Source organism: Giraffa tippelskirchi, chromosome 1 (assembly GCF_054371585.1).
Source record: "Giraffa tippelskirchi isolate mGirTip1 chromosome 1, T2T-mGirTip1v1.2.pri, whole genome shotgun sequence".
Lineage (NCBI taxonomy): Eukaryota > Metazoa > Chordata > Mammalia > Artiodactyla > Giraffidae > Giraffa > Giraffa tippelskirchi.
The window spans coordinates 56,573,237-56,599,907 of NC_137275.1; the positions used below are offsets into that span (position 1 = coordinate 56,573,237).

At 37.4% G+C, this 26,671-nt stretch overlaps 2 protein-coding genes across 6 annotated transcripts in view; one reads left to right on the top strand and one right to left on the bottom strand.

Moving 5' to 3' along the window:
- The window catches only part of DTHD1 (death domain containing 1), an 81,459-nt gene extending 75,472 nt beyond the window's left edge, over positions 1–5,987 (bottom strand). For all 4 annotated transcript variants that reach the window (XM_081528387.1, XM_081528297.1, XM_081528529.1 and 1 more), the window contains exons 1-2: positions 5,552–5,987; positions 2,974–3,586 (exon numbers count right to left, since the gene is read on the bottom strand). In XM_081528387.1, the coding sequence (XP_081384513.1) occupies positions 2,974–3,586; positions 5,552–5,822 (884 nt within the window). In that variant the 5' untranslated portion in view covers positions 5,823–5,987. The remainder of the gene's footprint in view (positions 1–2,973; positions 3,587–5,551) is intronic.
- The window catches only part of ARAP2 (ArfGAP with RhoGAP domain, ankyrin repeat and PH domain 2), a 795,317-nt gene that overhangs the window by 566,191 nt on the left and 202,455 nt on the right, over positions 1–26,671 (top strand). The window lies entirely within an intron of this gene.

Below are 26,671 nucleotides of genomic sequence, written 5' to 3' on the forward strand. Positions count from 1 at the left end.
TCCGATATATGGTACTGGAATTGCCTAAATGCCGTAAATCAAGTGATGATACTTATTACATTTTTAAGAAAAATTGTAAAAGTAAAAGTACTGTGAATGTACGTTTAATCAAGGTGAACAGAAACAGCATATTCACAGTCCTCAAAGAATCAATCCAAAAGCTTATTTTTACATTTGGTTTTACTCTTGCTTTCTGTACCATCAGCTTTGCAAAACATTTTAGAATCTTATAGATTTGAATTCAAATTTGGTATTAGTTACTTACTGTTTGATCTTTAACATCAATAATTATTATTAAAATAGCTATTAATAATATTTTAGCTCTTTCTATGATCAGGTTTTGTGCTATACATTATTTCATTTAAATTTCCATGCTATGGGGCCAGGCATATCCTACTGTCATTACCATTTTATAAATAAAGAAACTGAGGTTTAGAAATTTTAACTTTCTGTAAATTACACAGTAAATTGTAGAGTCAATAAATGAATCCATGTATCTTTATTTAACACAAAAGTTCAAGCTTTCTATTTTATTAGACTTCCTCAAATCATTCTAAAACACTGGTTTCATTATCCATTATAAACTGAAACAAATATCAAATCCACAATAGTGTGAAGATTGAATGAGATAAAATGTTTCAACTTCTTATAATGGTGAATTAACATAAAATGAGTTTTCAATAAATATTAAATCTCTACATTATAGCTACCAGTTTGCACTTCTCTTCTTGCTATTTCTCATTTCATACCAGTGACATGACTGAAACATAAACAGTGTCAAAGAGAAATAAGAGCATCTTTAAAAAAGATTTTTTTTAAAAAAAAAGAAGAGGATCTTTATAAAATACAGCATAAATACCCAGTTCTAAAATAATCAGGTTTTAACTATTTTCAATTAATAAATTTAACGTTAAAGTGCCCTGTAACACAGAAACCTAAAAAATACGTTGAAATAGAAGAGAGGGTTATTTATTTATGTTTACAATTCTGAACCCATACAGTTAGAAGGAATAGAAAATGATTCAAGTCATCGTCTGTTTGAGTATTCTCTGATCATGATGATAATGGTACTTCAGAAAATTAGATACATTGTTTAATGGAAGGTGCAATGATCCTGCCTTGTATCACTTCAAAAATGACTCTCTTCTGTGCCCTGGAAGCCCAACTCAATACACTCTTCTTCCAAAAGACTGACAGACAAAGTAGAGCGAGGAGACCTGTTAATGCTTCCATTTCCCCTTGATCTAATCAAACAGATCTAGTCCAGCCACTAAAATAATCATATTGGTTTATTCTAGTGTTGTTTCCCTTTGAGTTTGTATGCACTAGGACAACTACCCTGAAAGAGATAGACTTTTTTAAAAATACTCTCCAGGGAGGAATCACAACAGATTCCAAACTAGGTTTTGTTTATGACACTCATCTTTCTTGGGGCACCATGGCTCCTTAGCCTGAGGAGCTGCAATGAGTAGTCATCTTATGAAACATGCAAGCCAAGCAAAATTGGTTACATTGCCACAAAGAGGAAATCACTAACAAGGAACACCTAAAGGAGGTGTTAGAGGGAGTGGTTCAGCAGTGACTCATTAGTTGATGCATTGAGTCATTTCTGAATGTGAGGATACAAAGTGTTAATGTTTTTCTCAAGTGAAATGGAAACCACATATTGACTGCTTTTAACAGTTGTTTTTCAGAAGAATAAATCTTTCAAACCTGGGGGGTCTTTCATGCATTGAAAGTGCTCCTGTGACATCTATGAAATTGACTAGACTTTCAGACATGTAGGGAACTTCAGAGTTCAACCCTTTCCTTTTATAGATGAGATAACTAAGCCAAAGTGAGCAACATGACTTGCCTGAGACCATAGACTCATCTGTGGTATTGTCCTGGAAATGGTATTGTGTGTCTGAAAGAGCACAGATGGGATAAGTGATGTTTGATGGTATGTGTGTGGTGGAGAAAGTGAGGGTTGGTGGTGGTGAAATAAATCAACGTAGAGATGTTTAGCTGAGAGTGAAGGTCTGCCAAGCAACAAGGTACTAGGCTCTTTAGATGATTTTCTCCTTTGATCTTATCAAATAATCCCAGGAAGTATGTATAATTTCTACAAATAAGAAAATGGGTCTAAGAAATGAAACAAGTTGCTCAGGGTCACAGAACTAGTATGTAATAAAACAGGAGACAAATTTACGTCTATCTGTCTTCCAAACCAATGATATTTTTATTCCACATTGTCTTCTAAAAGTCTTATTTTTACTGGGAAAATATAGCTTGTGAATATTTTATTTTATTTAGAGAAATATGGATTATTATTACCTTGTATAGGGGTGATGACTCATAAAATATACCAGTCAGTTTCAACATATTTTTTTGAAGTCATGAGCTCTTTGAGAATCTGGTGAGAGCTCTAGACCATCTCCAAGGATATAAAGTAGTTGTGAAAATATATATTCAATTTTAAGAATCTCCTGAAGCTTATGCATGAGCCCTCTCCAGAGTTCTACAGACACAGGTTACAGATACATGATGATTTATATTAATGCATAAAATAAACGTGAGAATTTGAAAATATACATAAAATAAATCAGAGGCTAGGAAATCCTCTCTAATATTTGAACTCTGCAGTCTCCTAGTTTTTTTTTTTTTCTCACGATAATCTAAAGAGTACTGGTTTAGGAAACTGTCCATGTTCAGGACAATTGTTCATTTTAACTGCTTTCTTATACAGTCAATTCCTTCTTCCGTTAAAGAAGCATTTTTTTTTTTTTTCTTGAAGCTGTAAGAAACTAACAATACTAGTAATAGCAGCCTTATAAATTTTATGGGAGTAATTTAAACAGTTATTGATTTTTAATATCTTTTGGAGATATGAATGGTAGATATAAAATTTTATTCATGCGTAAATTGTTTTATATACAAATAGAAACACATAAGTAGGCGTACACAAGCACCTCTTACACTGTATTTACTTACTCCTTTTCCATTATGTTATTCTTTTGCTTTAGACTCTCTGAGTCACTGGGAAGACTATTCACACATTTATTGGAGCTATCACATGTTATTGAGGATGTGGTAACCTCTTCTCTTTGGCTTTCTGAGATCTCTTGAATTTCTCTTTCTGTTGTCTGGATTATGTCATGCAACTCTTCCCTGTTGCCATTTATGCTTTCAATAGTCATGTGTTCTATTTGTTTATCATCTTTATTTTCTGCATTATCTGGGAACATTTTGTTCTGTGACTCTTCTTGCCCTGTTACATCTCCATTCAATGATGTATTGTTTTCTTTTTCCACTAATTCTGAACTCCTATGTATTTTATTTTTTTTCAGCTGGACCTGGTTTGTGTAATGACTTTCCTCTCCATTTGTGGGAGAAACAGTAGCTGTTTCTATGACATTTTGTTCCCCTCTTGCAGCAATGTCTGTTGCTTTGATATCTTGAATAGCGGACTTTGTCTGCAGTGGAGTACATTCATCATGCATGCCGCATAAATTACACATCTCCTTTTCTTCTTTCTTTAGAAATGTAGCAGTGCTCCCCAAATATTCATTTATTTTCATGAGGCAGTCTATGAACGTAATGGTTTCTAAACACACAATACACACAGAGACACATAAAAAGAATAAATACAAAACTGAACCACATTATGTTTCTCCACTGACATGTAATAAAGTATGGAGAGATTATCCTAGAAATCTGTAAAGACCCTTATGTGTGTAAGAACCTTACTAGGCTTTAAAGCCTGTATCCCTCTAGAAGGAGAAGTCATTTGTACAACTGTAATTTTTTTTAACACATCTAGAAATTGAGGACAAATTGTTTTTTTAACATAATAGCAAAGAGTAAATCTAATTCCTCTTGCTTGTGAAAATTCGTTGAATAATTGAAGGTATCATGACCCCCTCCCCCAACATGCTGTCCTATTAAAGTCAACATCTCCCTTCATTCATTCATTCCTCATTTGGTATGATTTTGGGAAAATTATTTTTCTTCTTTGAATGTACTATATAGTTTATCAGTGATCCATCTATAATGATTTGCCTGAAGTTTAGTGGAACGCTTCAAATGAGACTTGGGTAGCAGGCATTCCAATATCTGCATTATTTCTGCTGATGCAGATGCTATACTTTTTTGAGTATTTTGTTTGCTACTATGATTTAATTAGGTTCACACTATTCCTCCTGCTGTGCTTGTGATCACTGACAATTTTCAAATAAGCCTTTCAAAGAATAGCTCTAATGACACCAATTCTCTGATTAGAACCTGGCTACTCAAAAACTAATAAACCAAGTCAAACCTCTTTGCTCTGGTGTAAACTCTCACTGTGATCTGATCTGACATAGTCTCTCACTCCATCCCTATTTCTTATTATTTTCCTATTTATTCATTCCTCCTCTCCTCACAGCTGGGGTCACCTGATGACTTCTTATAGGCTTAGCAACTTTCCAATCTTTAAAATTCAACTCTGAACTCAGAATATGTAATTTAAGGCCCCATATAGCTCAGTGTTTTCAGAGTCATCACTAAATCATCTTTAACTCGTCTAGCCTTATCACAGGGCTCTAGTTCTGACTTTTTTTTTTTTTTTTTTTGTCTTGTATCTGAGAACCAGTCTTTATTTTGAACTCCTATTCTAGGAGCCACCCTTATCATTTTCCATGAATAATCATGTCTTCGTACATTGCCTAGAATCACATTCAGTTCTCTCCAGAGATTAGATTCCTGGCTCTGAGTCCCAACTGAGGGTCTCTGGGTCATGCTGCCTTTGGACAGATTTCCCTCAACATCCACAATCTGCTCTCTAGACTGAATTTTTAACATTATCTGCCCTGGATTCCCAATTGATGAGACCTGCCCACCTGCCTTAACACCATGTTATTTAGAGTTGCATTTCACGATGCCCATCTTCTTATCTAGAGTAACTGATGTCTGAGATAATAGGCATTGGATATCACATTCTTCCTGCTATGTTGTACTTAGCATCCGTAATTGGGCTTATTCCGAAGAACCTGCACCCCTCTTTATGTGTACCTTGGGGTATAATTTCATATTCCATCCCACCCTGGACTTCCCAATATTTCTGAGATTAGCAAGTTCAAGTTCAAATAAGTCTAAAAATAGAATATAATATTTAAATATGGAAAAACTGATCAATCTGCCTCAAACTAAGCCTATATTTTCCTACTTCTAAGGGTTGGATCTTGCTGATAACCCCTCTGCCTGGAATGCTCTTTCAAGGTGCCCAAGTTCTGGGTGCATAAATCCAATCCATTCCTTTACCCTCAGGTTAGAGGCTGCATTTGTCTTAGCAAAATTCCCCAGCTGAAAAAATGGAATCTCACCTGTTTCTGAAGACTTAAGGCACTTCATTTGTATGTCTGTAATGGGATTGTCCTCAATGTCCCTTGTGTTACTGTGCAGTTGTGTTACTTCCCACATCAAATCGTTCATCCCTTATGGACTGAGACCTTAACCTAGCCTCTGTGTGCTCATTAGCCTTCTCAGAATGGCTAATAAATATTTTTTAGAGAAAGAATAAATGAATACTTGCCTTGTCTCCAGGTACAATGATTCTCTTTGTCAAGCAGTGCATACAGCTGCTGGCAGGTGGAGCGCAGAGTCCCTGCAGTGTGCTCCAAGAGTTGGTGAAGGGCCCCACTGAGCTCCTGACCCAGAAAGACCACTGTGGCGATCCAAGTGGCCCCACCAGCCCCTTCACAGTGGTCTTCACCCAGAAGCACCTGCGTTAGCATCAGGTTTTGTCTCCAAATCTGCTTCAATATATGGCCTAGTTTATCTGAGCCCATGTCTTCTGTATCCATCTTACGCTCCAAGAGTGGAATGTTTCCTGACAGAAAAGCCTAAAAGTTTAGCAAATTCAATCTTGGCTATGGATTTTTTTTTTTATCTAAAATCTAGGAGATGATCCAAGTCAGCTCTCCAAGCCCTTTCCTGCGACATAATGGTTTATTCATCTTCTGTTGACCAGTGAAAAGTTACTAGGTGACCAAAGGAGGGGCATTCCAACACCCTGGATGCCATTGTGTACAGAATGGTAAACCACAGAGACAGAGTTAGCTCACACAATTCCACTCGCCATGTAAGTTTTACAGTTTTGATATACTGTGGAAGCCCCATATATTTTTCAAGTTTTAAGGCAACAAAATATGGATTCTGTGGTAGAATGAGAAGTATATTAATCAAAGGTAAACTAAGTTAATAACATTGCTAATAATTCTATGTGATACTCTAAAATACTTATGCATGGGCTAATATGTTGTCTGAATTGCTTCAAAATAATCTGAGATCGTGGCAGTGGTGTATAGATGAAATAAAATTGGCTATAGGTTCATAATTGTTGAAGCTGGATATAGTTCCATGTGGGAGTCCTTATGATTATCTCTAGTTAGCATATATTTATAATATTTTTACAATAGAGAATTTTAAAAAATATTCCTCTGCTGGAGCAGAGTCTATTACCACTGGGTAGGAGATTAGTTTAATTAGTGCCTTCTTCTATGGCAGGTCTGAAGTGAGATCAAGATAGCTAGTTGGCCTCTTTCCTCTCTGATAATTTCTCTCTAATTGGATAAAATGCTCCTTCACTAAAAGAAAGCAAACATGAAGAGTGGCTTTCTCTAACTAGTGAGAAATCTTCACTGTGTATAATTGTAATCCATTCACAGCAAGTTCCCACTGCTGCCTGCCCCTCCATTGGCACATTGTACATGAGGCCAAGGCATTACAGGACTTCATACTTGAGGAGCCCAGGGTGTGAGGAGAAATCCAGAGCAGCCCTCCTCCTCCTCTCCGAGCCCCTCCTTTCATCAGGGAGAGCATAGCACCAGAGGCAGAAAGCAGTACATTCCAGACAGGCTCCCGTTCTCTGGGAGACTCTGAAATGAAATGAAAACTTCCAAAGCACAGCCTGAATCCCGCCCTCCCTCCCATGGGCATTGCCTTGTCCCATCTTAAGCACCAGAGTTCTTAGATCAACACTCAGAACACCTAGAAGACGAGATGGGAAAATGCAGCCCAGTGAATAGGGAAGAGAGAGTGAATGCCACCACAGGCCTAAATACTGCCCAAGAATTCTTGTGGTCTGAAGAGGCTGAGGAAAAGGAAAGGAGTGATATGGGAAGGGGCGATGAGGGTTGGGGTAAAGGTGTGGGCTTCTTCTCCAGTGGAAATCTTATTTTTCAGTGACTTCTGTTCCTTTAACTCCTGAAATATGTATGTAATTTGCATAATGTTGTGTATATGGCTTTAATTGGATCCCAATTCTGAGAACTTTCTGTAGCATTTACTGTGGCCCAGGTACTATCTACATTATGGGAACTTCAGAGAAAGGCAGAAAGATGCTTGAAATCAGCTTAGACTGTGTTGAGAATTAGAGCAGAACTGTGAATTCAGAGTATCCCCAAAGCTTTGAGGGGTAAAAATTTCACTCGGATTAGAGGCCTGAAAAGTGAAAGTGAAGTCACTCAGTCATGTCCGACTCTTTGCTACCCCATGGGCTGTATCCTACCAGTATCCTCTGTCCATGGGATTTTCCAGGCAAGAGTACTGGAGTGGGTTGCCATTTCCTTCTCCAGATTAGAGGCCTGGGAGATGTTTAATTAGGAGCTAATGGATGAGCAGGATTTGAGCAGCCTTGACAACAGAGGGAAGGGATGTTGCAGCCCAGGAAATAATATGATCGGAGGCAGGGAAGCAAGACATGGTATTGTATGATCAAAAAGAGGAAAGGATGGCTTTTGAAGAGGGTTTATGAGTCTGGGAAGTGGTAAGAGAAATAATTATGGAGAGTGGTGAAGTTGGAATTGTGTTTTTGCAGACAAAAGAGAGACATTAAATATTTTTGAACCAAGTAAATCTATAGTAAAATCTATGCTTTAGAGAGTTAGATGGTTTAGATGGTAGACACACAAGAATTAAGGGACTTGAGAGTCCATGTTAGAGCAGCAACAGTGCAGGCAAGGGAAGGTGATGTTTTGAAAGGAGATTTGAAGTAAAGTAACTAGAACTAGAACTAGAACAATGGAAACAGTGACAGACTTTATTTTTGGGGGGACTCCAAAGTCACTGCAGATGGTGACTGCAGCCATGAAATTAAAAGACGCTTGCTCCTTGAAAGAAAAGCTATGACCAACCTAGATAGCATATTAAAAAGCAGACATTACTTTGCCGACAAAGGTCCATCTAGTAAAGCTATGGTTTTTCCAGTAGTCATGTATGGATGTGAGAGTTGGACCATAAAGAAAGCTGAGCACCAAAGAATTGATGCTTTTGAACTTTGGTATTGGAGAAGACCTTTGAGAGTCCCTTGAACTGCAAAGAGATCAAATCAATCAATCCTAAAGGAAATCAGTCCTGAATATTCATTGGATGGACTGATGCTGAAGCTGAAACTCTAATACTCTGGCCACCTGATGCGAAGCACTGACTCATTGGAAAAGACCCTGATTTGGGGGAAGACTGAAGGCAGGAGGAGAAGGGGGATGACAGAAGATGAGGTGATTGGACATCATCACCAACTCGATGGGCGTGAATTTGAACAAGTTCCAGGAGTTGGTGGTGGACAGGAAAGCCTAGCAGGCTACAGTCCATGGGACTGCAAAGAGTCAGACACAAATGAGCAACTAAAGCTGACTTGAACTATAACTTCTAAATCATCAGTTAGAAAAAGAGGAACAGAAAGTATTGAAAACCCAGTCATCTATTTACTTGAGAAGTATTTCTTGACCACTGGTATAAAACTGTGCTTGGTAATGGAGTATGATTGAAATTTTTGGTTTAGATAACTGAACAGATGGTAAACCAATTGAGTCAAAGAATTTGGAGAAAAAAATTCAGCTTGATAGGTAGGTCATTTGATTAATTTTGGATTTATTGTCTTTGAGATAGCATGGGACAATTCTTTGGAATATGTAATAAATTTAGGAGAGGTCAGAATAATATTGGCATGTTTGAATAGGTAGTGAATGAATCCCTGAAAGTAGAAGACTTTAATGGGGAATTTACACCATGTACATTATAAGTATTGAATAAAACTGATAATGAAATGCTGAATCATTGAACCGATATACATTTATTTCCTTCTAGAGACGTGGGAAAATACTTTCTGAGGTCAGGAGGAAAAAAGCCCAAACATTTCACCTTAGCCTCATTGACATTTGCTGTCCTCAAGTCTAAACTTGTTCTGTCTGGCTTCCCCAAAATATGTAATATTGCAAGGTGAGACCTACCACAGGCCACGCTCACTGTGTTTACTCATTAAAACAAGCATCTGCATGTTCCTGCATCTTGTTTTCAATTAATTGATGTCACTAACCATGGAAAGAACTAACATTTGCGATCAAGATTTGTGACACCCACAGAAGTTAACTGCAAAAAATTCACCTTGATGGGCTTTACAATGGATTAGCATCTTCATTGTGGTTACTCATTATTATGACTACTATACTTTCTCTACTGAGAATTCTGTGCTTCCACTGACATTAAAGGAATTAGTATGCAGTCTTGAATTCATACAAAACATTATGTGGTTGAAAAGATAGCAGTTCTTCATACAAAAGTATCAAAGTGAGTATAGAAGAAATTCCAGTAAGTAGGACAGTCACTCATTGAACAACTGAAGAAATATAACTTTGCAATAGACTGGACAGCCTACCGATGCTAGGCAAGAGAGAAGGACAGTAAAGTTTCGAAGTATACAGTACTTGGCTACTTTTCACAGAGTTTATGGTGGGGAGCTGTGGATACATCAGATGTTAGCAACATTATTAGTTCTTTTATCTGATTTTGTTATTTTCTTTGAGTTTCTATGTAGTTACCAACCCAAAACTTTGGTGCAGTCAGCCCACATTAATTTTTCACCATTTGAAAACTCTTATTAAATGTCTTTTATCTGTTTAGAGCAAGTTCTCACAACTGGATGATAAGTGGAAAGAGAAGGCAAAAATGATTGCTTTGTTTTTATTTTCCCCAGTAACTTATTGCACTAGGGAAATGCAGTTAAATTTCAGAATTATCAGTGCATATCAATTTTAAAATGTCTTTGTAAAACAGGTGGCAAAAATCAAAGCTAAGACTTTTTGGTTAAACAATGTAGATTTAATACATATTCTATCCCTGCTTCCTCCTAAAATGCCACTGAAGAAGATAAAACAACAGGTAAACTACAAAGGACAAACAAAATGGTGATAATATGACAGAGAAAAGATGTCAACAAACTTTTGGAAGATCAGAAACAGATGAACAAGTTGTAAATAACCTAATCAAGCAAAGAATGTCCCTATATGGTGGAAAATAGACTGGTTCTTGCCGTAGAAGCTCAGGAGAGCCCAGAAATTAGAGACAGCCAATAGCTCTGAAACTGAGAATGAAGTTGGAAAGGTAAACAAGTTTGGTTCAAATTCAGTTTTGGAAGCCATTAGATACCAGGATCCCTCCCCTCTGCCCCAAATAGCTAGGCAACAGTCTCTCTTCCACCCATTGGAAGCTAGAGATGTTCTCTATGAAAAAAATTGCAGCAGAGGCAGGAGGCTGAGCAGAAAACCAGAAGGGAGTGCCATTCTGACAATAAGGGTTAAGTGAAATTCTACAATTTCTATTTTCCTGCTCAGGTCCAAGAATAGGGCCAGCAAGTTTAACCTCTCAGGCAGAAGATTAGAAGTTTGTTCTCTAGAGTGACTGAATACCCCAAGAAGAAGGCCAATTCATAGTGAAACGTTTACTGCTCCTTCCTCTTCTCCTCACCCTCAGTAGATTGCCCTGCTCCTGTTAGATCATCCATGATGAAGCACCCAGTCAGAAGCCCTATCAAACCTTCCAAAAAATGATCCTAATGCTTCACTTTTAAGTATGGAATATCAGTCAAGGGGTTGAGGCACTTGAAACAAGCCTCCTACATACTACTGAAGACTAAAGCAAACACAAAGAACTTGAAATAATAGAGCCAGTACAGGAAAGAGAAGAAAATATCGAATAAATCTATAATTAACACTCAGCATCTAGGGTGTGAGAAGATAGTGCACCCACACAATAAGAAAAGATTTTCTTAAAAAAGGAGAAGCACTCAGATAATGAGAAAGAACTCATAGGAGTTAAAATACAACAGGAAGTTTTTAAGCTGGTATGTGGATAAACATATCCCAGAGGTCAAACAAAAGACAAAGTGACAATAGAAAAAAGAAAAGGAAGTTAAGAAAATTAATGGTTCAATCTAAGTGATTCAATTAATATAAGTTCTAGAAAAAAAAATAAAGGAATTATCAAAGAATTGAAAATTTCCCATATGAAATATCTGATATTCCAGACTGAAGGAACTATAGGATCAGAACTACAGATTGAAAAAAGAAGAAAAAATCATAACTAGTCATATTATTATGACAATTCATATTACTTTAAATATCATGAATATTCAAAGCATCAAGGACAAAGATGCTAATAGCCTCCAAAGAGGCAAGAAAGGTCACATTTGAATCAGAAGGCATTGGACTTTTCAAAAGCAACACTGACTTGTGACTTCTATAGTCTGAGATTTCCCTCTTTCTAATTCAGAATTCTGTTTTCCTTAAGATATCGTTTGAGCCAGGGACAAAAAAAAAAAGAAATGGTAATTATATGATGTGATGGAGTTACTAGCTAAGGCTATAGTGGTAATCATATCATAGTAAAAAGTACATCAAATCAACATACTGTACACCTTAAACTTACATAATGTTATATGTCAATTATGTTTCAATAAAGCTGAGAGAAAAGGCACTTTTTAAAAGTGTGCAGGGGGAGAAAGGGCATAATTTAGGTATGCAAATATCAAAAATTTTGCCTCCTCTATACCCTTTCTTGGGAAACTACTAAGGGATGTAGCCTTTCCAAAAGCAATGGAGTTTTCACAGCACCAATTATTAAAGAGACTAGCTTTTCTCCATTGTTTATTCTTGCTTCCTTCCTCAAAGATAAGGTGCCAATAGATGCACGGGTTCATCTATGGGCTTTTTATCTTGTTCCATTGGTCTTTATTTCTGTCTTCGTGCCAGTGCCATACAGCCTTGACAACTGTAGCATTGAAGCATCATCTGAAGTCAGGAAGGTTGACTCCTCCAGCCCCATTCTTTTTTCTCAAGATTGCTTTGGCTATATGGGGTCTTTTGTGTTTCCATATGAACTGTGAAAAATTTTGTTCTAGTTTTGTGAAAAACGTCATTGGTAATTTGATAGGGATTGCATTGAATCTGTAGATTCCTTTTGGTAGTATAGTAATATTCATAATACAGATTCTTCCAATCCAGAAACATGGAATATCTCTCCATCTGTTTATGTCATCTTTGATTTCTTTCATCAGTTTCTCATAGTTTTCTGTATACAGCTCTTTTGTCTCCTTAGGTATATTTACTCCTAGGTATTTTGTTCCTTTTGTTGCAGTGGTAAGTAGGATTGATTCCTTAATTTCTCTTTCTGTGGTTCTGGGAAAACTGAACTGTTAAATTAGAACACTTCCAAACATCATACACAAAGATAAGTTCAAAACAGATTAAAGGCCTAAGTGTAAGACAAGAAACTATAAAACTCTTACAGGAAAATATAGACAGAAAATTCTATGACACAAATCACAGCAAGATCCTCAATGACCCACCTCCTAGAGTAATGGAAACAAAAACAAAATAAACAAATGGGACCTAATTAAACTTAAAAACTTTCACACAGTGAAGGAAGCTACAAACAAGGTGAAAAGACAATCCTCAGAATGGGAGAGAATAATAGCAAATGAAACGATTAACAAAGGATTAGCCTCCAAAAGATACAAGCAGCTCATGCAACTCAATACCAGAAAAACAAACAACCAAATCAAAAAGTGAGCAGAAGACCTAAGCAGACATTTCTCCAAAGAAGACATACAAATGGTTACTAAACACATGAGAAGACTCAACATCGCTCATTAGTAGAGAAATGCAAATAAAAACTACAATGAGATATCACCTCACAGCAGACAGAATGGCCATTATCAAAAAAATCTAAAAATACAATAAATGCTGGAGAGGGTGGAGAAGAGGGAATCCTCTTGCACTGTTGATGGGAAAGTAAATTGATACAGCCAGTATGGAAGACAATGTGGAGATTCCTTTAAAAACTAGGAATAAAACTGCTATATGATCCAACAATCCCACTACTGGGCATATACCCAGAGAAAACCATAAATGAAAAAGACACATGTACCCCAGTGTTCATTGCAGCACTATTTACAGTAGCTAGGACATGTAAGCAACCTAGATGGCCATTGATAGATGAATGGATAAAGGAGCAGTGGTACATATATACAATGGGATATTTCTCAGCCATAAAAATCAATGCATTTGAGTTAGTTCTCACGAGGTATGAATCTAGAGCCTATTATACACAGTGAAATAATTCAGAAAGAGAATGCATATCTAGAAAGATTGTACTGATAAACTTAAGTGCAGGGCAGCAATGGAGATGTAGGCATAGAGAACAGACTTATGGACACAGTCAGGGAAGGAGAGGTTGTGACAAATGGAGAGAGTAGCATGGAAACATACACACTATTGTATGTAAAATAGATAGTGTTAGTTAGTCATTCAAGTCTGACTCTTTGTGACCTCATGGACTAGACCCCCCCAGGCTCCTCTGTCCTTGGAATTCTCTAGGCAAGAATACTGGAATGGGAAGCCATTCCCTTCTCCAGGGGATCTTCCCAACAAAGGCCCCAATCTTATAATAAATCCCTTTTAATACCCTTTAGGAGAAGGCAATGGCACCCCACTCCAGTACTCTTGCCTGGAAAATCCCATGGATGGAGGAGCCTGGTAGGCTACAGTCCATGGGGTCGCGAAGAGTTGGACATGACTGAAGCGACTTAGCAGCAGCAGCAATACCCTTTAACTGAGATACACCATGGCTCCTCATGGTGTGAGTTCCCCCTCACTGAAATGAGTAATAAGCCCTGTCTTTCCAATTAAAGGTCTGTTCCTGGTGGCCTTTGGCTGGAGGGCATTGACAGATCCTTGGATATGTGGGTTGGAAGGAGGGTAAGGGGTAAGCATAATGTCACTTCTCGTCTTAAGTGTTGTCATACTATTTTGTTATATATATATATATATATACACATGCACATTGAGATAAACCAAATTCACATATTTAAAAAGAACTGAGGCCAAATGTTACACTCACTATAGGTCCTTTGGCAATGATATTAAGGCTGACATAACATATTCATGTCAAATGGGTTACTTCATAACAGCTAACACATACTTTATTGACTTTATAATGAGTAATGTATCATTGAAAATGTCTGGAATTCAGTAGCAAGGGTTCAAGAATAAACTTAAGTTAGAAACAGTCAAATGGGCAGGGCATAATCTTCCAATAGAGGTGGAATAACTACCACTTGGTTCTGCCCAATATCAAATACTTCATCTGGGACACGGTGCCTCTGTTACAGCAGAAGGTCAACAAATGTTTGATGACTAAGATAATGATGAAATGTAATAAACAATATATAAGTTCTTTAAAAATCATCATAATATTCTTCTAAAAATGTAATAAAAATATTTCTTACTATCATCAAATACTTGATCTGGATTCAAATTTTTCAGTTATCTCATTAAAGTTGCAAATACTTTATTTTTTTACACAAGTTCTAACAATTGGCCTCCATTAAAGGCCCACATAGGCAACTAACTCCTTGTTAATAATTTTCATACAAATTAAAACAGCTGAAAAACTCATTCAAAAATTATGCCAACACAAAGATAGAAATATGGATCAATGGAACAAAATAGAAAGCCCAGAGATAAATCTATGCACCTATAGACACCTTATCTTTGACAAAAGAGGCAAGAATATACAGTGGAGAAAAGGAAACCTCTTTAACAAGTGGTGCTGGGAAAACTGGTCAACCACCTGTAAAAGAATGAAACTAGACCACTTTCTAACACCATACACAAAAATAAACTCAAAATGGATTAAAGATCTAAATGTAAGACCAGAAACTATAAAACTCCTAGAGGGAAACATATGTAAAAAATCTCTGACATAAGTCACAGCAGGATCCTCTATGACCCACCTCCCAGAGTAATGGAAATAAAAGCAAAAATAAACAAATGGGACCTAATTAAACTTAAAAGCTTTTGCACAACGAAGGAAACTAAGCAAGGTGAAAATACAGCCTTCAGAATAGGATAAAATAATAGCAAATGAAGCAACTGACAAAGAATTTATCTCAAAAATATACAAGCAGCTGATGCAGCTCAATTCCAGAAAAATAAATGGCCCAATCAAAAAATGGGCCAAAGAACTAAACAGATGTTTCTCCAAAGAAGACATACAGATGGCTAACAAACACATGAAAAGATGCTCAACATCACTCATTATCAGTCAGTCAGTCAGTTCAGTTGCTCAGTAGTGTCTGACCCTTTGAGACCCCACGAATCGCAGCACACCAGGTTTCCCTGTCCATCACCAACTCCCGGAGTTTACCCAAACTCATGTCCATTGAGTCGGTGATGCCACCCAGCCAACTCATCCTCTGTCGTCCCCTTCTCCTCCTGCCCCCAATCCTTCCAAGCATCAGGGTCTTTTCCAATGAGTCAACTCTTTGCATGAGATGGCCAAAGTATTGGAGTTTCAGCTTCAACATCAGTCCTTCCAATGAACACCCAGGACTTATCGCCTTTAGGATAGACTAGTTGGATCTCCTTGCAGTCCAAGGGACTCTCAAGAGTCTTCTCCAACACCACACTTCAAAAGCATCAATTCTTCAGCACTCAGCCAACTCTCACATCCATACATGACCACTGGAAAAACCATAGCCTTGGCTAGACAGACCTTTGTTGACAAAGTAATATCTCTGCTTTTCAATATGCTGTCTAGGTTGGCCATAACCTTCCTTCCAAGGAGTAAGCGTCTTTTAATTTCATGGCTGTAATCACCATCAGCAGTGATTTCAGAGCCCAAAAAAATAAAGTCTGACACTGTTTCCACTGTTTCCCCATCTATTTGCCATGAAGTGATGGGACCAGATGCCATGATCTTAGTTTTCTGAATGTTGAGCTTTAAACCAACTTTTTACTCTCCTCTTTCACTTTCATCAAGAGGCTCTTTAGTTCCTCTTCACTTTCTACCATAAGGGTGGTGTCATCTGCATATCTGAGGTTATTGATATTTCTCCAGGCAATCTTGATTCCAGCTTTTGCTTCTTCACTTATTATCAGAGAAATGCAAATCAAACCACAATGAGGTACCATCTCATGCCAGTCTGAATGGCTGCTATCAAAAAGTCTACAAACAACAAATACTGATGAGGGTGTGGAGAAAAGGGAACCCTCTTACACTGTTGGTGGGAATGCAAACTAGTACAGCCACTGTGGAGGACAGTGTGGAGATTCCTTAAGAAACTGGAAATATGACTGCTGGGCATACACACTGAGGAAACCAGAATTGAAAGAGACACGTGTACCCCAATGTTCATCGCAGCATTGTTTACAATAGCTAGGACATGGAAGTAACCTAGATGTCCATCAGCAGACGAATGGATAAGAAAGCTGTGGTACATATACACAATGGAATATTACTCAGCTATTAAAAAGAACGCATTTGAATCAGTTCTAATGAGGTGGATGAAACTGGAGCCTATTATACAGAGTGAAGCAAGTCAGAAAGTAAAACACCAATACAGTATATTAATGCATATATATGGAATTTAGAAAGATGGTAACGATGACCCTACATGCGAGACAGCAAACGAGACACAGATATAAAGAACAGACTTTTCGACTCTGTGGGAGAAGGCGAGGGTGGGATGATTTGAGAGAATAGGATTGAAACATGTATATTACCATATGTGAAATAGATCACCAGTCCAAGTTCAATGCATGAAACAGGACACTCAAAGCCAGTGCACTGGGACAACCCTGAGGGATGGGATGGGGACGGAGGTGGGAGGCGGGTTCAGGATGGGGCACACATGAACATCCCGGCTGATTCATGTCAATGTGTGGCAAAAACCACCACAATATTGTAAAGTAATTAGCCACCAATTAAATAGATTATTTTTTAATTATGCCAACAAAAATGGTTATAGAACAGTTTCCTCATAAATTTGAAGCTTATCTTTCATTTTTGTTATTTTTATGTGTTAATGAGAAGTAGCAGCAAAAGAGTTAATTCAAACTAAGTCACCAGATTTTAAAACTATAGCCAACATATTTGCAGAGATCATTTCATTCCTTTGTGTTTAAGTAAATGCCCAATCTTTACCAATTGATTGCAGTAACTATTGATTTTGATATGTTTTTTCATACCTGAAGGTTTAGTGTTGAAAGTTCTTACTGGTGACTTCTACAGTCACTATATAGCAAAAATGGTTTGTTCAGGGTGTCAGGAACTGTGTTATTCAATTTTTTGGTTAGTAAAAACTCTCTTTAGTGGCCTCTGAAATTACTATCAGTGTTTGGATTATAGCTTACAACCTTTCTCTGTTGAGTCATTGTTGTGTTTATGAAAACTATGACTCTTTATACAGTCATGGGCCTATGACATGAAACCAATGAAGTAAACTTTCATGTGAAATGAAAACTAGACAGACTTCTGCTCTGGCAAAATTTTCAGAGACAGATTTTCAAACGAGGGCGTGCCAGGTGCATTGCTAATGTGTACTGTGTGGTATCCCAGTTTAGAATGTGTATCTATACCTTCCTCAAGGCTTGATTTCTACCAGAGTATAATTAGAAATTTGAGATGTAGTTCTGGTAAAGAGAAATAAGAAACAACTGAAAGAAGAAAAGTAATATTTTTAAAAGAAGAAAGAAAAAAGAGAAAAAGGAAGGGTCTGATATATGTTGACACTACATACACCCTTTAAGTTCACCTCGAGTTTCCCTCCTCTCCTCTGGGCAGTCACAAGGAAATCCACCAAAGGAACAGATCTGTGCTATTCTGGACATCACCTCCACAGAATGTCCTTCTACCCACACTCTGGCATCTCTTACAGACCTTATTCCTAGACTTATCATTAAAACTCATCTCTTTGAAAGTAGAATTATCATCAGAAGTCTTATTCCTCACACTGCAAAAATAAATTTACAAGAAACTAATTCTTCAGCATGAACTGCACCCTCAGCATCGTGGGCACTTTTATAAAGCGGGGAAAGGATACTAAGAGGATCCCAGTTTGCTGCTTTTCAGAAGTAACTGAACCTTTTGAACTAAATTTGCCTGAGCTGGGACTGCCTGATCTTCCCCAACCAGTGTCCATCAGTTACAGTTACACACTGAATCCTCGAAGGTCTTTGCCGCTCAGAAGTAAATTTTATTATAAATGGAAAATATCGAGTTCCTTAGAACCACAACTTTCTCTCCACTTAGACTGTTGTTATCTTGACATATTGATCTTATGCAATCAACTGCTGTATTAAATTATTTGTATTCACTACACATGTTAACCAGATTCAACAGCAGAAAAGTGTTACCAACTTTTCTATTTCGCTTCACTTCCCCTCCTCATTGCTCTCATCAGTAGGTTCAAGGCACCCTAGGATCTTGGTGAGTGGCAGTGGGTGGGAGGAACAGCCATAGTTGGCTCTAGGCAAGCATTTTTATTATGAAATAATCATTGGCAACTTCTTTTTGGCCCTGCTTCCCACTCACCTCTCCCTTTCAGCATATCTTCCATGTTGTTCTTTTTCTTTTGCTGCCTTGAATCACCTGCCAAAAATCACTTGGATAAACCCATTTGCACTAGAGTGTTGGCAGGTCTGTGAGTTTCCTCACCAGCATTACTTGAATTTTTTAAGACTGAATCTGTGGTGATAAAATTGAAGTTTCTATGGAATGCCTTTCCGGGTACCTCTCAGCCTAAGTGTTGGGTCTGCACAGTGAAAGGCAATCATTAGGAATAGTTCTTTCTGTTTTTCTGAGCAGTGTCAGAAATGCATCATTTTTTTTTTTTAATGTTCATTTCTTAATTTAGAAATAGCTGTAAAATTTTAAGGAAACTTCATTTGATTTTTAAAAAATTGAGAACGAAAATGAATTCTGGTCTCAAGAAGTGTTCATTCTTTGTTAGGACACAGATGAGCCAAGATTGTACCACCTTTTGAAGATGCTATTACAGTTACTGGTAGACCCAGATAACAGCCCTAATGTAATCCCAGGCTCCCATATTGAATTAAACCTGATCTAGGTTATTTAGGTTACATACTGCATAAATGCCCTCTCTGTGTCATTTCTCTGTAAAGAGTGAGCGTGCTTCAGTTTTCTGTATAATATACATTTATTTTTGGAGCTCATTAAAAAGGTTAGGAAATTTAAATAGGTCTAGTCAGTAGACAGAAGCTAAAGCTGAAGTTAGAAATACTCTCTGTGGTATTATCTAACACAAGATGAGAGTGGTTTTTTTTTAACTCTTAGCTGCTACCTACAAAGACATTAAGAGTGCTGTTTGAAAAGCAGGTCTTAAAAAAATCAGGTGTGTGTGTGTGTGTGTGTGTGTGTATGCTACTTAAAAATGTTAGTTTTGCTTTAAAAGCAAAACTTGTAATAAATAATCAATGCTGTATGCCATTTTTCCTATTTGTCTTCCCCACCATCTCTCTCACACTTACTTTGGCTGCAAATACGTGGTTGTAATCTCTCCTTAGTCTAAAATGATTTGTACTTTTCTAATGTTTTTGTTGCTTCTAGAAAATAAACCAGGTTATTTGTTTATTTGAGGGATTAATAATTTAATTGCATTTCAATAAAGATGCTATATGAAGTCATTTGATTATACAGGATGGTACAGTAAATTAACACCTCTGTATGGGAAGTAGGTTCCTTGGGTTTTGAAGGAGTTAATTCCTCAGTGCCTTATTCATGTCCTAAGAAGGACTGGTGGTACTAGGAGAAATATGCCTGAATGACCAAGATCAGAGGACTTCTTTTATTTCAATGTACAAAAGAAGTAATGTATTCATCCCTGAAAGAACTGAGTTCTCTGTTTGGGTACTTTTTAGAAACCACGATTTCATCTGTTAAATCTTCAAAATGTTAACGATAGCTTAGAAGAGTAAAAATGGAACAATTTCTAAAGAATTGATAATTACTAATCCAATAACTGGAAATATAGGGGCCTTCAGAGTTTAGCTTGTGTGATAAGCTGGAAGGTTTTAAATATGCACTTTGTACACATTCACAATATTCTCATTAAGAAATTCTACTTTTTCTGAAGTACTAGACTCCCAAATATTTTGTTGTACTTCATTTACACTCATTTCAGCAACAGGCTGTAAGCTTAATACCAGGAGAACAATCTTAACATTCTTAAGAACCCAGAAAGTAGAGTTCTTCAGGAGAGATAGCAAGGGACATGCTAGGAATTTTAAAAAACAAAAACAAGAAACTGGCTTTAATACGCTTTTTGGAGAGAAGTGGTGATCCGTGGTAGAGCTATTTTTGAATATACAGGAGATTTTTACAGAAGTTGAAATCTTTATCAACTTTTCACAAAGGATGAAATAGTGTATTTGCATGACCTTGAAGACTGATGTTTTGAGGTATTACTTAATCCAACAGCTGTGGCAATACCCTTTTGTATGATACAAAATAAACAAAGAAACAGAATATAACATGGCAAGTGAATTCATGAGAAAGTTTGCTGTGTGGATACAGCTTTGGCTTTCACACATGTTAACTATTTCAATGTGGTAGTGGTGATATCCTCCCTACAATTTAGCTGTGAAATTTGGGTCAATAGTAGATATTGTGACCCGTTTTGGAACAACTGTAATCAGCATCACTTATGAGCCATGACTAGCACAAGCAGCAAGACAAGATCAGTAATAATCTACAGAAATTAGGTGTTCATCACCAAACCTCTGCTGAATAAATATAAGGACCATCTGTGTGTGCATGTCCTAAGTCACTTCAGTCATGTCTGACTCTTTGAGACTGTATGGACTGTATCCTACCAGGCTCCTCTGACCATGGGATTCTCCAGACAAGAATACTGGAGTGGGTTGCCATGCCCTCCTCCAGGGGATCTTCTCAACCCGGGGATCGAACTCGAGTCTCTTACATCTCCTGCATTAGCAGTCAGGTTCTTTTAGTAAAGAACTAGCACCACCTGGGAAGCCCTACCATTGACCTGTACATCTACATACAACAGAGAAGGGAGCCATGATGTGAGATATTTGCCTTTCCATCAACTAATATGGATTTATTGTATGCTAAGCATTGTCCAGATATCCAGGTGGCTTGAAAGATAGCTCTTGTTCCTGTGGATCTTAAAAATGTAGTAGGAGTGACTAAACATTGCATTTGATAAGGATCACATTTGTGCCAGCCTGGATGGGAGTGAAGTTTGGGGGAGAATGGATAAATGTGTATGTATGGCTGAGACCCTTTTTCACTGTTCACCTGGAGCTATCACAACATTGTTAATTGGCTATACCCCAATACAAAATGTTTTTGGTGTTAAAAATTAAAATTTAAAAAAAGAGCAAGCTAGCCATGTATTAGACCAGGTTTTAAAAGAGTTAGTGCTATGGATTAGACAAGGAAAGCAAAAGGAAGAAACAGCTAATAGCACAGGCAGGCAACTGGAATGGTGGATGTTATTGAGATATCCTCAGGTGCAAAGTCAAACCAGTGGCAAAGTCCCAACTTGTAGAAAGAACAGTGAAACCACAGATGAACTGGGAGTACATAAGTCAGAAGAACTTCCTGGTGAGACCATCCCCAGGGTTGCGGCTGTATCACGGAAGGAGGTGGTTATTTCACTCATCAAATAGTGAGACCAAGCACATCCTATTTCTGTGAGGACAAAAACTGTGAAGCAGCCGTCTTGAAATTTGAACCTCTCAGGCCAGTGGGTAATTGAATTTGGTTGGCCCAGAGAAAACTTTGTGGATGTGAATCTGAATGAAAATGTAAGCTTTCTGACCTACCACATGCAAGGCACTGAAAGAAATAGTTTTTCTCAACCTGCTGCTGCTTCTCCTGAATCCTGAAGTTTGTACTACTCTATGTTATTGGCCTACATGACACTTCTCCCTGTTTATTCTGAAATGAATTTCTTGAATACAAATAATGGAAACCAGGGTAAGTATACAATGTCAGGCAATTCCCTGTAGCCCCTTTCAGCTAAATCTTCAAATTCAAAGCCTTTGAATCTCTCATAAACTTCAGAAAAATGCTGCTTTGGTGCTGTAACTGATTGTGCCTGCTCTGTAAAATATTGTTTCCTTTTGAGGTTTTGAGAGAGATGTTCTTTGGAGAACCTCAATATTGAGATAATGTAGAGCTTTTAGCACTTTGTAAGCTCACACGCAAGGATTTCCCGCAAGTTGAGCATATTCATTAGTATTTTAGAAGAGAACAACATCAGCCACCTCGACTGTATACTATACTGGAAATATAATGTCATTGTGGCATCTAAATATACATGCATAATTACCCACACATTTTAAAGTATGTTGCATCCATTGTGGAGAAATAAAATCCATCCATTCTGGTGAGTTCTAATTACTTCTGTTCTAAATCCTAAATTAGGAAAGATATACCCAACAGAGTTCCAAAGAATATCAAGGAGAGATATGAAAGCCTTCTTAAGTGAACAATACAGAGAAATAGAGGGGAAAAAATAGAATGGGAAAGACTAAAAGACTAAAAAAAAAAAAGAGATCTCTTTTAGAAAATTGGAGATGCCAAGGGGATATTTCTTGTAAAGATGGGCACAATAAAGGACAGAAATGGCAAGCACCTAATAGAAAGCAGAAGAGATTAAGAAGAGGTGGCAAGAATACACAGAAGAACTATACAAAAAAAGATCTTTACAACCCAGATAATCACAATGGTGTGATCACTCACCTAGAGCCAGACATCCTGGAGTATGAAGTCAGGTGAACCTTAGGAAGCATTAACTATGAACAAAGCTAGTGGAGGTGATGGAATTCCAGCTGAGCTATTTTAAATCCTAAAAGATGATGCTGTGAAAGTGCTGCACTCAATATGTCAGCTAATTTGGAAAACTCAGCAGTGGCCACAGGACTGGAAAAGGTAAGTTTTAATTCCAATCCCAAAGAAGTGTAATGCCAAAGAATGTTCAAACTATTATACAATTGCGCTCCTTTCACATGCTAGCAAGATAATGCTCAAAATCCTTCAAGCTAGGTTTCGACAGTATGTGAACTGAGAACTTCTAGATGTACAAGCTGGATTTAGAAAAGGTAGAGGAATCAAAGATCAAATTGCCAACATCTGTTTGATCATAGAAAAAGCAAGGAAATTCCAGAAAAAAATCTGCTTCATTGACTAGCTAAAGCCTTTGATTGTGTGGATCACAACAAAGTGTGGAAAACTCTTAAAGAGAGAGGAATAATAGACCACTTTACCTGCCTCCTGAGAAACCTGTTCAAATCAAGAAGCAACAGTTAGAACTGGACTGGTTCCAAATTGGGAAAGGAGTATGTCAAGGTTGTATATTTTCCCCCTGCTTATTTAACTTATATGCAGGGTACATCATGCAAAATACTGGATTGGATGAATCACAAGCTGGAATCAAGATTTCAGGGAGAAATACCAACAACCTCAGATATACAAATGATACTCTACTACTCTATATACTATACAGTCTATATAGTATATAGCGTATAGTAGTATACTCTATATACTACTCTAATGGCAGAAACTGAAGAGTAACTAAAAAGCCCCTTGATGAAGGTGAAAGAGGAGAGTGAAAAAACTGGCTTAAAACTCAACATTCAAAAAACAAAGATCATGGCATCTGGTTCCATCACGTCATAGCAAATAGATGCAGGAAAAAAAATGGAGACAGAGGCAGATTTTATTTTCTTGGAATCAGAAACACTGCAGATGGTGACTACACCATGAAATTAAAAGACGCTTGCTCCTTTTAAGAAAAGCTATGACAAACCTAGTGAAAGTGAAAAGTGTGAAAGTGTTAGTTGCTCAGTTTTGTCCGACTCTTTGTGTTCCCATGGACTATAACCCACCAGGCTCCTCTGTCCATGGAATTCTCCAGGCGAGAATACTGGAATGGGTTGTCATGCCCTTCTCCAGGAGATCTTCTGCAACCAGGGATCAAACCCAGGTCTTCCGTCTTGCAGGCAGATTCATTACTGTCTGAGTCACCAGGGAAGCCCAAGACAGCATATTAAAAAGCAGAGACATCACTTTACCAACAAAGCTCCATATAGTCAAAGCTATGGTTTTTCCAGTAGCTATGTATGGATGTGAGAGTTGGACTATAAAGAAGGTAGAGAGCTAAAGAATTGATGCTTTCAAATTGTGGTGCTGAGGAAGACTCTTGAGAGTCCCTTGGACAGCAAGGAGATCAAACCTATCTAACATAAAGGAAATCAACCCTGAATATTCTTTGGAAGGACTAATGCTGAAGCTGAAGTTCCAATATTTTGGCCACCTAATGTGGAGAGCCGACTCATTGGAAGAGACCCTGATGCTGGGAACGATTATGGACAGGAGAAAAACGGAGTGACAGGATGAGATGTTTGGATGACATCACTGACTCAATGAACAGAAGTCTGAGCAAACTCAGGGAGATAGTGAAGTACAGGGAAGCCTGGTGTGCTTCCAGCCCATGGGGTTGCAAAGAGTTGCACTCGATTTAGCGACTCAAAAACAACAACAAATCCTAAATTGAGCAAGATAACTTACAAACATGTTCATTCATTTAACAAATATTTACTAAGCATCTATTGTATGTTAGGCACTGGGAGACCCAGGTCCCATCCCTCATGTATCTGATATTCAATTGTGTGACATATATATCCTGTTTGTTTAGTTTAGATTACTAGGAGAGGCTTGCTAGCCAACTCTTTAAGATAGACATAAATAAACAACTTCTAATACTATATAATCTGTCTTTATTATGTATTTTTTTGAGTTTATCTTTGTGCTACATGTAAAAGACCATTTCCCAGCCTGTTGCAGCATGCAAAGACTCTCTGATATTTCACAATATAGTTAATACCTAATTCTTTCAGATCTGATTGCTCTGTTATCTTGACTGCTAGAATAATGTAATTGCTAACAGTTATGCTTGAAAGAAACCAAATACCTCTAGTTCCAAATTGTAACTAAGAGTATTCTCTATTGCTGATAGTATCTATTTTATACAATGTATTAAAAAAAGTATGTTTTGAACTGGTTATAGTTTCAGCAAAACTATAGTGACTAAGACAGTGCAGATATTTTTAGCATCATTTTTCCTCCATAATGAATTAGCTCTTTTGACTGGTGAAGAATCTGTTTTCATGATGTCAGGTCACTGGATGGAATTTTGACTTCTTGGAACTTCAAAAGGCTCATTATGTGATATATAACATGCAAATCTGATTTGAGAGAAAATTCTTGATGAGACTTCATTTCCTGAGCATATTTTTGTAAATAGATGTGTGTTTGGAATACACAGAGTATTTAAAATTTTATGGCCTATGTAGTTCCCTCCCCGCCGAAATGTGGATATTTTAGGATACTTAAACTCATGAATATATGATCATTATCAATAAAAACCAGAAAAAATAGAAAAGACTAGGGGCAAAAAAGAAAATAAGTGACTACAAAAGAGATAAGATCATTCCTAAGCAGAAAAAGATAAGCTCATACCTAAGCATTGAACTTAACATAACATTGAGCTTCTTTGCCATTAAGGCCTTGGTGGGATGAATTCTAGTGGTTTTATTTTTAGATGAAAGAAGGTATATAAAACACTTCTGGTACTGAATCCTAGCTGATTTTGACATTTATGTAAAGAGGATAAAACAATGATCAATTCTTCAAAGGAGGCTTTGAAAAAGTATCAAAATTTCTTCATGGTTCATATATCAGTGAAAATATTTGTACATCAAATTATATTATGGGAAAAGAATTGACCTTAGGACAACAGAGTAGTTGCTTAGATAGGCACATTACCAATAACCTCTACTGAAACAGAAGTAGAGGTTAAAGCAGTTGAAGAAATGAGTATTGGCTTGTCTCTGTTAAATTAAGCAAGAAGGACAATAATTTGAAGGGGCTCTCAAAATATTGAATTAAAAAGAAACAAAAAGTTTTATCTTGAAACTCTGTAAAGAAAAAGTCTAGAATTAATACCCAGACAGCTTTTTGTGGTGGTGTAATAAAATTATGAAGGTTAGCTTGTCTAAATTAATCTATTTACTAATTTTTTTCCTTTCTTCACTTTTTGGTGCTAGATCTTATCTTCCTAAGGTACTAACGTTTTTCTTTCGCACTCCTGTTAGTTTATGTCCTCTAAGAAGCAAACACCAGTACCAGATTAAACATGCTAGAAATGCATTCAGGGAACTTCCAATGAGAAAAAAAGAGGAAGGAGCTGGAAGAAACTTGGTCTGACCTTAGGTGAAGAAGAGAGACAGGGAAGGAAGGAAAGAAAGAAGGGAGGGAAGGAGGAAGGGATGGAGGGAGGGAAGAAAAGTACTGCTTCTAGATGGGCCTTGCAGTTTGAAAGAAAGTTCATCATGATCATCTGGTAGGTTTTGAGCATAGTTTCTATTGTGAGAGGAATTTCTTGTCTCCCAGGAGCAGACCTGCCTTAATATTACTGCCACACCCAACCACTGGCTGGAGGCCAGTGGGAAGGTGTGACCCTAAGAGAATTGAAGTGATAGGT